Source organism: Eriocheir sinensis, chromosome 57 (genome assembly GCF_024679095.1).
Source record: "Eriocheir sinensis breed Jianghai 21 chromosome 57, ASM2467909v1, whole genome shotgun sequence".
NCBI classification, from domain to species: domain Eukaryota; kingdom Metazoa; phylum Arthropoda; class Malacostraca; order Decapoda; family Varunidae; genus Eriocheir; species Eriocheir sinensis.
The window spans coordinates 4,736,729-4,753,109 of record NC_066565.1 but is presented as its reverse complement, the minus strand read 5'-3'; the positions used below and the strand labels follow the sequence as shown (position 1 = coordinate 4,753,109).

Below are 16,381 nucleotides of genomic sequence, written 5' to 3'. Positions count from 1 at the left end.
CAGTGTGTGCACCATGAGTATTTGGGTCTGAAGGGTGATGTACACCAGGTATTCCCGGGCGGTGGCGTCCGTCGTGTTTTACGCTATCGTTTAACTAGTCGGTGACACTCCTGAAAACGCTTATTCTTGACCGTATTGGCCGCCACTTCGCAACGGGGACGCTTCACACTGTATTTACCAGATTTTTCCAGTGTGGGTGTCGCCTGCCTCAGCGCCGCGTGTGTAAAGCGCTTGGATGAATAACAACCACAAGGAGACGAAGTGGAGACGAGAAAGACAATGAAAAGTGAGAAATAAACGGAGGAGGAGGAAAGAGGAGATGAAGAGAAGGAGGAGGAGATGAAGAGAAGGAGGAGGAGGAAAGAGGAGATGAAGAGAAGGAGGAGGAGGAAAGAGGAGATGAAGAGAAGGAGGAGGAGGAAAGAGGAGATGAAGAGAAGGAGGAGGAGGAGGAGGAGAAAAGAGGAGGAAAAACAACCACGCCTTCAAAAATAAGTCATGTATCGTGTGGCCCTGCATGGAGAGCCGATATATGGAGCGTGTTGTGACCAGCGTGGGCGGCCGTCGGCACCCGAGCCTAACCACACCTTGAGTATACAATAGAAGTGTTCAAGTTCTTACCTCCTCCTCCTCCTCCTCTTCTTCCTTCTCCTCTTCCTCTTCCTCCTCTTCTTCTTCCTCCTCATCTTCCTCCTCTTCTTCTCCGTCTTCCTCCTCCTCTTTCTCTTCCTTCTCCTTCTCTTTCTTCTTCCTCCTTCTCTTCCTCTTCCTCTTCTTCTTTTTCTTCTTCTTCCTCCTCCTCCTCCTCCTCCTCCTCCTCCTCCTCCACCTCCTCATCTTCCTCCTCTTCTTCTCCTTCTTCCTCCTCCTCTTTCTCTTTCTTCTCCTTCTCTTTCTTCTTCCTCTCTTCCTCCTCTTTCTCCTCCTCCTCCTCCTTCAAGTTCTCCTCTCCCATCTCCTTCACGACATCAACATTTTCTTCCCTTCCCTTCCTTTATCTTTCCTCCTCTTTTTTCTCCTCCTCTTCTTTTATCCTCCTCCTCCTCCTTCTCTTCATCTCTTCTCCCCTCCTCCTCCTTCTCTTCATCTCCTCTTTCCTCCTCCTCCATTTATTTCTCACTTTTCATTTTCTTTCTTGGTTGTTATTCATTTTCACAACAATCGAGGCATCAGAACACTCACATCATAAAGTAAAAAAAAAAAATCTGAATAAAAACGCCGAACATAGAAAACGGCAATGAAATAAATCACTCAAAATAGAAAAGTAAAAAACAAATAAACACCAAAAATACGAAGTCTGAAAAATATGTAGGCCTACCCTTTTTTTTTCTCTCCTTAACCCTGCGTTAGTACCCTGGGGCTTTGGAACATCGTTAGTACTCTGGGGTGTTTGAACAACCCTCCCCTAAGAAATAATGTGTCGTTGATACTATTTCCAATATACGCATATATTCGATTTCAAACATTACTTCAATCACTAACGAATAGCGTAATGTCATTGTGGCTGATATCGGAGAATATTTGTGTTAAGGAATTGGTCACACACACACACACACACACACACACACACACACACACACACACACACACACACACACACACACACACACACACACACACACACACACACACACACACACGCACACAACAAATTGGACTCTAACGATCATTTCTTGGATAACGGTATACAGTACTTCATAGAGTGTCGTTTCCATTTCCTCAGTATTATCGTCAAGAACATGATGACCTTAATAATTTTCATTTAGAGTTTCATTACTAAAATCCTTGAGAAATAAGTCAGATTTGCTTATTAGTAAAAGTAGTTTTACTGGTGCTTAGCTATGAAAAAAATAATATATTGTTCATGCTTCCTAAACCACACCAAAACAACAACAAAAAAAGTGTTACCAAAAATAAGACGTGTTTACTTATCTGATAAATTAATAAACATGACATTGCAGAAAAAAGCATAATATATTTCCTCCATACCCACTGACATAATGAGGTAACGCTAAACCACATTATATGAAACTCTTGTTGCAACAGCATCACCAGGTATCCAAACAGCCCAGGGTACTGATGTAGGGTTAAGACAGCGTTGCCAAATTATCGTACTCATCGCATTGCATTTTCGTAGTTTCTGACCAATAACGAACGCAAAAACAAATAAACAAACATCAATAAATAGGAGTTTTAACGCTAACTTCAATTTTCTATCGTTATTTGTGTAGGTACGAGAGTTTAAGGCTTAAAAGTAATAAAGACGATGTGGTGAATACGATAATCTGGCAACGCTGGGTTAACACCACGTCAAATGAAGGTGTTCATCCCATTTTGAAAACCGCTCACGTTCCTCTCCTCTCCAAATCTTAACCCCGCTCACAGTAGGTTCAGCACACGTTCTATTTCTCTCCCATTCATAAAACCGCTCGCTCTGAAGGTCCACTGCTATAGCGTGCCTCAGCGGGTATCGAACGGGCGTCCCGCTGAGCCAGGCGTCAACACATTTGGCAGGGGTCGATCGCAGTAACTGGTCGTCAGGAGGTTCAGGCGCGAGGATGTAATCAAAATGTCTATGCAACCTTTACTTAGTGCGGGGTTCAAATATTTATAGTAGAGCCATTTTGTGTGTTTTCGTCGCTCGCTCTCTCTCTCTCTCTCTCTCTCTCTCTCTCTCTCTCTCTCTCTCTGTCTATTTTTGTTTTTCCTCTTCGTTTTCTTCTTTTTCTTTTTTTCTTTTTCTTCCTCTTTTTCTCGGTCTTTTTTCTTTTTCATTTTTCCTCTTCGTCTCTCTCTCTCTCTCTCTCTCTCTCTCTCTCTCTCTCTCTCTCTCTCTCTCTCTCTCTCTCTCTCTCTCTCTCTCTCTCTCTCTCTCTCTCTCTCTTGTTTTCTTCCTTTTCTTTCTCTTCCTCTTTCATCTTCCTTCCCTTTTCTCCTTCCTTTCTTCCCTCTCCTTTCCTCCTTCCCTCTCTCTCTTCTCTCCTCTCGTTTTCCTCCTTTTCTCTCTCTTCTTCCTCTCGTTTTCTTTCTTTCTTTCTCCTTCCTCCCCTTTCTCTCCTTTCTTTCTTCCCTCTCCTCCTCCTTTCCTCTCTCTCTCCCTCTTCTCTCCTCTCGTTTTCTTCCTTTTCTCTTTCTCTCTCTTTTTTTATAGTAGGACTTTTTTTCTTTATTTTATTTTTATTTTTCCATTTTCTAATTTTGTCTTTTTTCTTTGTTTTTCTTATTTTTTATTTTTTTACCTTTCCTTATTCTATCTCTTCCTTATAGTGTTTTTTTTCTTTTTTTTTTCTTTATTCTGTTCATATTTTCTTTCTTATCTATTGTTATTTTCTTATCTCATTTTCTTTTCTTTCTTTTCTAATTTCCTTTCTCTTTCTCTCTTCCTGTTTTATCGTTGTTTTGTTTTCCTAATATTTTTTTTTCTTGAGAGAGAGAGAGAGAGAGAGAGAGGACAGGTGTGTCATTCTCACCTCTAATGACGTTGGAGGAGGAGGAGGAGGAGGAGGAGGTTAAAATTGGTATGGTATAATTGGTATCTCTCTCTCTCTCTCTCTCTCTCTCTCTCTCTCTCTCTCTCTCTCTCTCTCTCTCTCTCTCTCTCGTTAACTTAGCAATGTCGTCGCTTGTTAAGGAAGCTTCGTTAAGAGAGAGAGACTTCCCTTTTTTTCATTTACTCTATTCCGTCTGTGTGTGTGTGTGTGTGTGTGTGTGTGTCAAGGTCGTCCTCATGACCTTTCTCTCTCTCTCTCTCTCTCTCTCTCTCTCTCTCTCTCTCTCTCTCTCTCTCTCTCTCTCTCTCTCTCTCTCTCTCTCTCTCTCTCTCTCTCTCTCTCTCTCTCATCCGATACTATACATCATCATTATCTTCCTCTTCTTCTTCCTTTTCTTTTCCTCCTCTTCTTCTTCTTCTTCTTCTTCTTCTTCTTCTTCTTCTTCTTCTTCTTCTTCTTCTTCTTCTTCTTCTTCTTCATTAAAGTTTTATTCTATTCCTGAGATGAAATGTCAATCTCTTCCTCCTCCTCCTCCTCCTCCTCTTGTCACCGATATCAGTAAGGTTGATAAAAGATAAAGAGAGAAAATGTTCTCTCTCTCTCTCTCTCTCTCTCTCTCTCTCTCTCTCTCTCTCTCTCTCTCTCTCTCTCTCTCTCTCTCTCTCTCTCTCTCTCTCTCTCTCTCTCTCTCTCTCTCTCTCTCGTATTCTGCCGTTCGTTGCTTCGTGAGAGAGAGAGTATTGGGCTTCCATACCTTAATATCCGCTCAGGTACACACACACACACACACACACACACACACACACACACTTACACACGGTACGCCACTTGAATATTATCGTAACATGACTCAATACTCTCTCTCTCTCTCTCTCTCTCTCTCTCTCTCTCTCTCTCTCTCTCTCTCTCTCTCTCTCTCTCTCTCTCTCTCTCTCTCTCTCTCTCTTCCTTTTGCTTATTCCTTTGCGTTAATTATTTTCTTTATTTCTTTTCTATTTTCCTTTTTCTTGTTTCTTCTATTTCAACGGGGCTACTTTTCCTTATTCCTATTCCTGTTAATTTTCTTCCTCTCTTTCTTCTTTTTCTTATTTTTAGTTTAGTTTAGTTTAGTTTTAATTTCGTTTAGTTCTCGTTTATTTTAGTTTATTTTTAGTTTAGTTTTGTTTAGTTTTAATATATTTTAGTTTAGTTCTCGTTTATTTTAGTTTATTTTTAGTTTAGTTTAGTTTAGTTTTTGTTCCTAGTTAATTTTCCTTATTCCTTTTCTTTCTTCATTTTCTTCCTTTCTTTCCCAGATTTGTTTTTCTTGTACTTTTTCTTTTTTTTTATTATCTCGTCTGTTCTTCTATTTTAACGGGGCTACTTTTCCTGATTCCTATTCCTAGTTAATTTTCCTGATTCCTTTTCTTTCTTCATTTTCTTCCTTTCTTTCCCAGATTCGTTTTTCTTGTGACTTTTTCTTTTTTTATTATCTCGTCTTTTCTTCTATTTTAACGGGGCTACTTTTCCTGATTCCTATTCCTAGTTAATTTTCCTTATTCCTCTTCTTTCTTCATTTTCTTCCTTTCTTTCCCAGATTCGTTTTTCTTGTACTTTTTTTTATTATCTCGTCTGTTCTTCTATTTTAACGGGGCTACTTTTCCTGATTCCTATTCCTAGTTAATTTTCCTTATTCCTCTTCTTTCTTCATTTTCTTCCTTTCTTTCCCAGATTCGTTTTTCTTGTACTTTTTCTTTTTTTTTATTATCTCGTCTGTTCTATTTTAACGGGGCTACTTTTCCTGATTCCTATTCCTAGTTAATTTTCCTTATTCCTTTTCTTTCTTCATTTTCTTCCTTTCTTTCCCAGATTCGTTTTTCTTGTACTTTTTTTTATTATCTCGTCTGTTCTTCTATTTTAACGGGGCTACTTTTCCTGATTCCTATTCCTAGTTAATTTTCTTTATTCCTCTCTTCTTTATTCTTTTTCTTCCTTTTCTTTTTCATATTCGTTTTTCTTGTTACTTTTTCTTTTCGTTATTATTCTTTGTTTATTTCCTCTTATTCCTCCTCTTCTTTTTCTTCCTTTTCTTTCCCAGATTCGTTTTTCATGTATCTTTTTCTCTTGGTATTTTTCCTCGTCTGTTCTTCATTTTAACGGTTCTGCTTTTCTTTGTTCCCTTTTCCTTATTACTTTCTTTCTTTTTTTCTACTTCTCTATTATGAAGTCATCTTGGTATCTCTGCAGTGTGTGTGGCCGGGAAAAATGAACAAGTGTGTGACAAAGTACTTCTCCCTTGTTTACCTGCTACAATAAACTATCAATCAACCAATCATAAATGAATGACACACACATTTTAACGGTGCTACTTTTCCATGTTTTCCTTGTCTGTTCATCATTTTAACGGTGCTACTTTTCCATGTTTTCCTTGTCTGGTCATCATTTTAACGGTGCTACTTTTCCATGTTTTCCTTGTCTGTTCATCATTTTAACGGTGCTTCTTTTCCATATTTTCCTTGTCTGTTCATCATTTTAACGGTGCTACTTTTCCATGTTTTCCTTGTCTGTTCATCATTTTAACGGTGCTACTTTTCCATGTTTTCCTTGTCTGTTCATCATTTTAACGGTGCTACTTTTCCATGTTTTCCTTGTCTGTTCATCATTTTAACGGTGCTAGTTTTCCATGTTTTCCTTGTCTGTTCATCATTTTAACGGTGCTACTTTTCCATGTTTTCCTTGTCTGGTCATCATTTTAACGGTGCTACGTTTCCATGTTTTCCTTGTCTGGTCATCATTTTAACGGTGCTTCTTTTCCATGTTTTCCTTGTCTGTTCATCATTTTAACGGTGCTACTTTTGCATGTTTTCCTTGTCTGTTCATCATTTTAACGGTGCTACTTTTCCATGTTTTCCTTGTCTGTTCATCATTTTAACGGTGCTACTTTTCCATGTTTTCCTTGTCTGTTCATCATTTTAACGGTGCTACTTTTCCATGTTTTCCTTGTCTGTTCATCATTTTAACGGTGCTACTTTTCCATGTTTTCCTTGTCTGTTCATCATTTTAACGGTGCTACTTTTCCATGTTTTCCTTGTCTGTTCATAATTTTAACGGCGCTTCTTTTCCATCTTTCTAACGGGTCTACTTTTCCGTGTCCCCCTCGCAGAAAAACTACATCAAGACGTCTAAGTACACGCTGTTCAACTTCGTGCCGTACAACCTATTCGAGCAGTTCCAGCGGCTGGCCAACTTCTACTTCCTGTGTCTGTTGGTGCTGCAGCTAATCCCGGTCATCTCGTCCCTGTCCCCGATCACCACCGCCGTCCCCCTCATCGGCGTGCTCACCGTCACCGCCGTCAAGGATGCCTACGATGACTTTGTGAGTACAGAAGGATCCTAGTTGGGGCCGTATGTGAACTCTGGATGTGCATTCTCGCCTTCTTTCACAGCGCGTTCAGGCAAGCCACTGACGAAAAAATATGTCTTTTTATTGTGCTATTGCGTGACTGTAATTCCATGCCTACAAACGGCGGTGTGGGGTGTGAGGGAGGGCATGATGAAGTGATTGATTTAAATTAGTCCGCCTTTCTTCGTTTTCTCTAAATCCCTGTTTCTACATTCTCTAGTTTGGCTCCAAGCAGCGTCACGCATAAACCACGCCTCGGCCGTGTCTCCTCCCACAAACCTGCGTATGACTTGACTTGGTGTATATAGACTTAGGGGCGTATTACTAGACATTTCGGCGCCCAAGTTCACATATTTGACAAGGCTTTCGTAAGAGTTTGGGGCATTTCCAGAAGTAGTTGTATGACCCTGGAGGTAGTTTGACCCTTCTTCTGTACCATGAACCTAAAGAAACACTCATTAGAACCCGACTGATCCCCTCTTTGACCTTCTGAAATAGTTGAGGTGAGAACCGAAAGTGTCTTATATCGCTTCTCACATCAACTATTTCTAAAGGTCAAAGAGAATCAGTCATTTCTTCAGGAGAAACTGAAGCAAATACATCAACATCTAAATCACCCTGAACTGGCGGGTATTTTTTGGCTCCAAGTGACGTCATCCCGCTGCTCCGCCCCCAAAGCCGCCTCCTGCGCGTACCGGTCGCAGTTTTGAAGCAGAGTGACTTGACTTGGTATATAGAGACTTAGCGAGGATCTAGTTCGGTTTTCTTCTTTTTGTTTCCTTCAGTCTATATTTGTCTCTTTTTTTTCACGAAGGACTTGTTTTGTTATTTCCAGGAACTCCTATTTTTATTTTATTTTTCGTTTCATCATTTGTTATATTATTATTTTTTTTATTTTTGTTATATTATTATTTTTTTCTTTTTGTTATTACGGTTTTTCTTCCTCGGCTTTTATTTATTTATTTATTTATTTTTGTGTGAGTACCGAAAACCATCAAGGATATTATTTGTTGTTGTTTTTTCCTTCACGTTTTATTTGTTCAACTTTTCTTACTCTCCACTTGAAAGAGTTATTTTTATTTTATTATTTGTTTCATCATTTGTTATATTATTATTTTTTTTCTTTTTGTTATTTACGGTTTTTCTTCCTCGGCTTTTATTTATTTATTATTTTATTTATAGACAAAGGAAGGCTGTACCAGAGTTTGCCAATAAAAGGAGAGAAAGAATGATGCTGGTTGACTCTTGCATAAGGAATTTGGATAGCATAGAGATGAGCTAGAGTAGAAAGTCGTGTGCAGTGGGGCCACGAGAGGAAGGGAGACATCCAGATCGTAAATTCAAAGCAGAAGTCCACATAAAATTATCGCCAGAAGATGGATTGAAATCATAATGCGATATTCTCACTCCCTTTTTTTATTTTCTTTAATCTGATGTTTGTGGTTCATTCACTCTTAAGCGCTGACAGTGATTGTGCTGGTCTCTATTATGAAGTTATCTTGCTATCTATCCTTTGTGTGCGGCCGGGAAAAATGAACAAGTGTGGTTCAGAGTACATCAGTGACACACACACACACACACACACACACACACACACACACACACACACACACACACACACACACACACACACCTCCGAGGACTTTTTATTTTTTTTATATTTTTGTTGTTGTTGAAAAATGAACAAGTGTGGTTCAGAGTACATCAATGACACACACACACACACACACACACACACACACACACACACACACACACACACACACACAGACACACATACACACACATCTCCGAGGACTTTTTATTTTTTTTATTTTTTTGTTGAAAAATAAACAAGTGTGGTTCAGAGTACATCAATGACACACACACACACACACACACACACACACACACACACACACACACACACACACACACACACACACACACCTCCGAGGACTTTTTTTATTTTTTATTTATTTATTTATTTATTTATTTATTTTTTTTTTTTTTTTTGCTGTTGAAAAATGAACAAGTGTGTGACAAGTACATATATGTTGTTTGTGTATGTGTGTGTGTGTGTTTCTTCGTTTAAGCGTCCCATTTTGTAGTGAAAGAAGAAACCAGTCAGAAAGTTAGTCAATTAGAAAGTTAGTTCCTCATTCTCTTTCGCGTAGATCAGAGAGCAGAACAGTATAGAGATCAGATTAGGGTACACACGAGGGGAAAAACTATAAATACGAGAAAAGCGGTGTAACGTTTTCCCATTTTCTTTAACGTTTGTGCTTCCCTTTCTCTTCCTTAGCAACGGCACCGCAGCGACCGGCAAGTCAACACCCGGAAGACTTGGGTGCTGCGGAACGGCCAGCTGGTGGAGGAGTCGTGGAGCAAGGTGAGGGGGACTTATATATACTGAGGCTCAGACTACACTGGCTACACCGTTCTCACTGTCGACACACTATGACTTCTTGACACGCATTTTCAGTACAGTTCAACCTATTTTAAAGAGGATCCAAACCTTTTTCAGCACAATTCAACTCGTTTTAAAGAGCTTCTAATACTTTTTAACACAATACAAACCTTTTAAAACACACCAAGCCATATATAACAGAATCCAACCCTTTTAAAACAGAATTTGACCCTTTTAAAACACAATCTGACCCTTTTATCACATTTTAACCATTTTAAGAGAGAATCCAACTCTTTTTCAACACCATCAACTCGTTAAAAATAAAAAGACTACAAACCCATCATAGAGCAATCCAAACCTATTTAACACAGTCCATCCCATTTTGAAGAGGATCCAACCCTCCACCCCCCCACTAATAGAGCATCCAACCCTCTCTCCCCGCAGGTCCTGGTGGGTGATGTCATCCGCATGGAGAATGACCAGTTCGTGGCGGCTGACATCCTCCTGCTATCTACCTCCGAACCCAATGGCCTCTGTTACATTGAGACCTCGGAGCTGGACGGGTGAGTGTGGATGAGTGGATGAGGGGCAGATGGGTGAGTGTGGATGAGTGGATGAGGGCCAGATGGGTGAGTGTGGATGAGTGGATGAGGGGCAGATGGGTGAGTGTGGATGAGGGGCAGATGGATGAGTGGATGAGGGGCAGATAGACGAGTGTGGATGAGTGGATGAGGGGCAGATGGGCGAGTGAGGATGAGTGGATGAGGGGCAGATGGGCGAGTGCATTTGAGTGGATGAGGTGTGGGTGGTTGGATAAGCTACAGATGGTTGAGTGAGAGGTGGATGGATGAGTACTATGGATGGTGGATGACTGGATTTATGGATGATCATGTGTATGGATAAGGGGCAGATGAGTGGATGACTTAAGTGTGTGGGTAAGGGATGGATGGGTGATTATGTGGATGACCTCATATAGCTGGATGAAGGGTAGATGGATGAGTTTGGGTGTGTGGATAAGGGGCAGCTAAATGACTGGATGAGGGGCGGATGAATGACTTTATGTGGATGGCCATGGATTTGTGGATGATGGTGTATGTGTGTGTCTGTGGATGAGGGATGTGTGGATAAGGATGACTATGAGTGGCAGTGGATTTGTGGATGAGGGGTGGATGGGTGAGTTTGGATGTGTAGATGCATTTAGATGTGTGGACTTTAGCTGGGTGGGTGACTTTGGATATGTGGATGAGTAGGATTTATGGATGACTTAGTATGTGGGTGAGGGGTGAATGTAGATGGCTTTGGGTATGTGGATGAGTTCAGATGTATGGATGAGGGGTCGATTATACTATTTTTTTCATTCATAATTTACTCTTTGCAACACTTGAGTAACTTAATAATACCCTACTTTATTTTTTGTAGCATCGCCGGGCCAAATTTGTGGCTTTACCGTGTACCAGCGACGGGCCAAATTTGTGGCTTTACCGTGTACCAGCGACGGGCCAAATTTGTGGCTTTACCGTGTACCAGCGACGGGCCAAATTTGTGGCTTTACTGTGTAGCAGCGACGGGCCAAATTTGTGGCTTTACCGTGTAGCAGTGACGGGCCAAATTTGTGGCTTTACCGTGTAGCAGCAACAGCCCAAATTTGTGGCTTTGCCATGTACCAGCGACGGGCCGAATTTGTGGCTTTACCATGTAGCAGCAACGGGCCAGATTTGTGGCTTTACCGTGTACCAGCGACAGCCCAAATTTGTGGCTTTACCGTGTACCAGCGACGAGCCAAATTTGTGGCTTTACCGTGTACCAGCGACGGGCCAAATTTGTGGCTTTACCGTTTACCAGCGACGCCAAATTTGTGGCTTTACGTGTACCAGCGACGGGCCAAATTTGTGGCTTTACCGTGTACTGTGACGGGCCAAATTTGTGGCTTTACCGTGTACCAGCGACAGCCCAAATTTGTGGCTTTACAGTGTAGCAGCGACGGGCCAAATTTGTGGCTTTACCGTGTAGCAGCGACAGCCCAAATTTGTGGCTTTACCGTGTACCAGCGACGGGCCAAATTTGTGGCTTTACCGTGTAGCAGTGACGGGCCAAATTTGTGGCTTTACCGTGTAGCAGTGAAATAAATTTGTGGCTTTACCGTGTGTAACAGCGACCAAATTTGTGGCTTGCAGTAGCAGTGACGGGCCAAATTTGTGGCTTTACCGTGTAGCAGCGACGGGCCAAATTTGTGGCTTTACCGTGTAGCAGCGACGGGCCAAATTTGTGGCTTTACCGTGTAGCAGTGACAGCCCAAATTTGTGGCTTTACCAAGTACCAGCGACAGCCCAAATTTGTGGCTGTACCGTGTACCAGCGAAGGGCCAGATTTGTGCCATGATATAAACCCCCCAAAATAGATGATGCATAAACTGATCACAAATGCGTTGATATATATTATTAAATGGTTTGTGTGAGGGGTGATTTTTTCTCATTTTTCTCGCTTAGAGGGACCATTAAGAAACATGATCCCTGCTGCTACCGGGTTAAGCTTGTGATATCCTGCTGTCTTTATTTTGCATTCTGCTACTTACTTCTTACTCCTAACAACATTTGAGTTACCTTATAAAAACCCACTCTCTTGTTTTGGATTATAATTTTATCCCTAACTCATGATATCCCGTCCCTTCTTAATTAATCTAACTCCTAACAGTATTTGAGTTACCTTATAATACCCCACTCTCTTGTTTTGGATTATAATTTTATCCCTAACTCATGATATCCCGTCCCTTCTTAATTAATCTAACTCCTTACAGCATTTGAGTAACCTTATAATTCCCCACTCTCTTGTTTTGGATTATAATTTTATCCGTAACTCATGATATCCCATCCCTTCTAAATTAATCTAACTCCTAACAACATTTGAGTTACCTTATAATACCCCACTCTCTTGTTTTGGATTATAATTTTATCCGTAACTCATGATATCCCGTCCCTTCTAAATTAATCTAACTCCTAACAACATTTGAGTTACCTTATAATACCCCATTCTCTTGTTTTGGATTATAATTTTATCCCTAACTCATGATATCCCATCCCTTCTTAATTAATCTAACTCCTTACAGCATTTGAGTTACCTTATAATACCCCATTCTCTTGTTTTGGATTATAATTTTACCCCTAACTCATGATATCCCATCCCTTCTAAATTAATCTAACTCCTTACAGCATTTGAGTTACCTTATAATACCCCATTCTCTTGTTTTGGATTATAATTTTACCCCTAACTCATGATATCCCATCCCTTCTAAATTAATCTAACTCCTTACAGCATTTGAGTAACCTTATAATAACCCATTCTCTTGTTTTGGATTATAATTTTATCCCTAACTCATGATATCCCGTCCCTTCTTAATTAATCTAACTCCTAACAGCATTTGAGTTACCTTATAATACCCCACTCTCTTGTTTTGGATTATAATTTTATCCGTAACTCATGATATCCCGTCCCTTCTAAATTAATCTAACTCCTTACAGCATTTGAGTAACCTTATAATAACCCACTCTCTTGTTTTGGATTATAATTTTATCCCTAACTCATGATATCCCGTCCCTTCTAAATTAATCTAACTCCTAACAGCATTTGAGTAACCTTATCATAACCCACTCTCTTGTTTTGGATTATAATTTTATCCGTAACTCATGATATCCCGTCCCTTCTAAATTAATCTAACTCCTAACAGCATTTGAGTAACCTTATAATGACCCACTCTCTTGTTTTGGATTATAATTTTATCCTTAACTCATAATATCCCGTCCCTTCTAAATTAATCTAACTCCTAACAGCATTTGAGTAACCTTATAATACCCCACTCTCTTGTTTTGGATTATAATTTTATCCCTAACTCACGATATCCCGTCCCTTCTAAATTAATCTAACTCCTTACAGCATTTGAGTAACCTTATCATAACCCATTCTCTTGTTTTGGATTATAATTTTATCCCTAACTCATGATATCCCGTCCCTTCTTAATTAATCTAACTCCTAACAGCATTTGAGTAACCTTATAATTCCCCATTCTCTTGTTTTGGATTATAATTTTATCCCTAACTCATGATATCCCGTCCCTTCTAAATTAATCTAACTCCTAACAGCATTTGAGTAACCTTATAATGACCCACTCTCTTGTTTTGGATTATAATTTTATCCGTAACTCATGATATCCCATCCCTTCTAAATTAATCTAACTCCTAACAGCATTTGAGTAACCTTATAATATCCCACTCTCTTGTTTTGGATTATAATTTTATCCCTAACTCACGATATCCCATCCCTTCTAAATTAATCTAACTCCTTACAGCATTTGAGTAACCTTATAATAACCCACTCTCTTGTTTTGGATTATAATTTTATCCCTAACTCATAACATCCCGTCCCTTCTAAATTAATCTAACTCCTAACAGCATTTGGGTAACCTTATAATACTCCATTCTCTTGTTTTGGATTATAATTTTATCCGTAACTCATGATATCCCGTCCCTTCTAAATTAATCTAACTCCTTACAGCATTTGAGTAACCTTATAATACCCCATTCTCTTGTTTTGGATTATAATTTTATCCCTAACTCATAACATCCCGTCCCTTCTAAATTAATCTAACTCCTTACAGCATTTGAGTAACCTTATAATGACCCACTCTCTTGTTTTGGATTATAATTTTATCCCTAACTCATGATATCCCGTCCCTTCTAAATTAATCTAACTCCTTACAGCATTTGAGTAACCTTATAATTCCCCATTCTCTTGTTTTGGATTATAATTTTATCCCTAACTCATGATATCCCGTCCCTTCTAAATTAATCTAACTCCTAACAGCATTTGAGTAACCTTATAATAACCCACTCTCTTGTTTTGGATTATAATTTTATCCCTAATGCATAATATCCCGTCCCTTTTAAATTAATCTATGTATATGTATCTATTCCTTATGATCTATTTCTAGCAGCATTCAATCAAGCTTAGTATATCCCGTCCCTCTCAAAGTAGTTTATGCATATTTTTATCTTTTATGTTCAAATTCTCAGGTCATTGAGTCAGCCTTATAATATCCCGTCCTATAAAAAACTTCCATTCCCTATATTTTCACACTTTCCGCTCTCAATTTTACGCCTCCATCAATCTTGTAACAGCGCTTATAGTATCCCGTCCCTCTCAAAGTAATATATATACGCGTCCTTATCTTTTATGTTCAAATTCCCACATTGTTCAATTTAGCTTAATATCCAGACCTTAAAAAACGACATCCCTTTTAAATTAATCTGTGTTCATGTATCTATTGCATATGATCTATTTCTAGGAGCATTCAATTAAGTTTAGTGTATCTCGTCCCTCTCAAAGTCATATATATGCACGTCCTTGCCTTTTATGATCAAATTCTCACATCGTTCAGTCAGGCTTATAATATCCCGCCCTTTAAAAAACTTGCATTCCCTATATTTTCTCACTTTCCGCTCTCAATTTTACGCCTCCAAAGTAATATATATACACGTCCTTATTTTTTATGATCAGATTCCCACATTGTTCAATTTAGCTTAATATCCAGACCTTAAAAAACAACATCCCTTGTAAATTAATCTGTGTTCATGTATCTATTGTATATGATCTATTTCTAGGAGCATTCAATTAAGTTTAGTGTATCTCGTCCCTCTCAGAGTCATATATATGCACGTCCTTGCCTTTTATGATCAAATTCTCACATCATTCAGTCAAGCTTATAATATCCCGTCCTATAAAAAACTTGCATTCCTTATATTTTCTCACTTTACGATCCCAAGTTTACGCCTCCATCCATCTTGTAACTGCGCTTATAGTATCCCGTCCCTCTCAAAGTAATATATATATACACGTCCTTATCTTTTATGATCAAATTCTCACATCATTCAGTCAGCCTTATAATATCCCGCCCTTTAAAAAACTTGCATTCCTTATATTTTCTCACTTTACGCTCCCAAGTTTACGCCTCCATCGATCTTGTAACGATGCCTAACATGTCTGTCATTGTGCCTTACACTCCAGATCCTGCTTCCCTGTAATATTGTCAAGTACGTAATGCCCCGTCTTGAGTTATTCCATCTATATAAATCGTCTGTTATGCCTGTCTTTTCATTTTTATAGACCTTTTGCCATTCCTGTGTTTCATGCATATTTTCCTTCTTTTTTTCGTTGTTGGGCGAGAGGGAGAGAAAGCAGAGAGAAGGAGAGAAAGAAAGGAGGAGAAAGAAGAGAAGAGAAAGAAGAAAAGGAGGAGAAATGTTTAACCCAGTAGCAGCAGGGATCATGTTTCTTAATGGTCCCTCCAAGTGAGAAAAATGAGAAAAAATCACCCCTCACACAAACCATTTCATAATATATATCAAAGCATTTGTGATCAGATTATGTATCATCTATTTTGGGGGGTTTATATTATGGCACAAATTTGGCCCGTCGCTGCTACACGGTAAAGCCACAAATTTGGCCTGTGTCGCTATACGGTAAAGCCACAAATTTGGCCCGTCGCTGCTACACGGTAAAGCCACAAATTTGGCCCGTCGCTGCTACACGGTAAAGCCACAAATTTGGCGCGTCGCTGCTACACGGTAAAGCCACAAATTTGGCCCGTCGCTGCTACACAGTAAAGCCACAAATTTGGCCCGTCGCTGCTACACAGTAAAGCCACAAATTTGGCCCATCGCTGCTACACGGTAAAGCCAAAAATTTGGCCCGTCGCTGCTACCGGGCTAAACCTTACGATATGCCCTTTTTTTTAAATCTTTTTATGGCTACCCACTCATCATTTTAAACCTCCAATCACGCCTGTCTTTCTGTCTTTTTTATGCCTACCTGTCCACCGTATTAAACCTCCCGTCAACCCTGTTTTCATGCCGCAGGGAGACCAACCTCAAGTGCAAGCAGTGTTTACCAGAGACGGAGGATCTTGGGCAGGACGACAGTCTCATCGGGGCCTTCCAGGGGGAGATACACTGTGAGCCGCCCAACAACCAGCTTAACAAGTTTGACGGGACACTCACGCTCGACGGCAACACGTAAGTACCTTGTTATAATTCAGGCTCATCTGCTCGGACGCATTCGACACCTACGGCA

General features: G+C 39.8%; 1 protein-coding gene across 7 annotated transcripts in view; it reads left to right on the top strand.

Moving 5' to 3' along the window:
- LOC126984664 (phospholipid-transporting ATPase ID-like) overlaps positions 1-16,381 on the top strand; it is a 199,204-nt gene that overhangs the window by 117,207 nt on the left and 65,616 nt on the right. For all 7 annotated transcript variants that reach the window (XM_050838545.1, XM_050838548.1, XM_050838546.1 and 4 more), the window contains 4 exons: positions 6,634-6,846; positions 9,158-9,244; positions 9,707-9,825; positions 16,168-16,323. In XM_050838545.1, the coding sequence (XP_050694502.1) occupies positions 6,634-6,846; positions 9,158-9,244; positions 9,707-9,825; positions 16,168-16,323 (575 nt within the window). The remainder of the gene's footprint in view (positions 1-6,633; positions 6,847-9,157; positions 9,245-9,706; positions 9,826-16,167; positions 16,324-16,381) is intronic.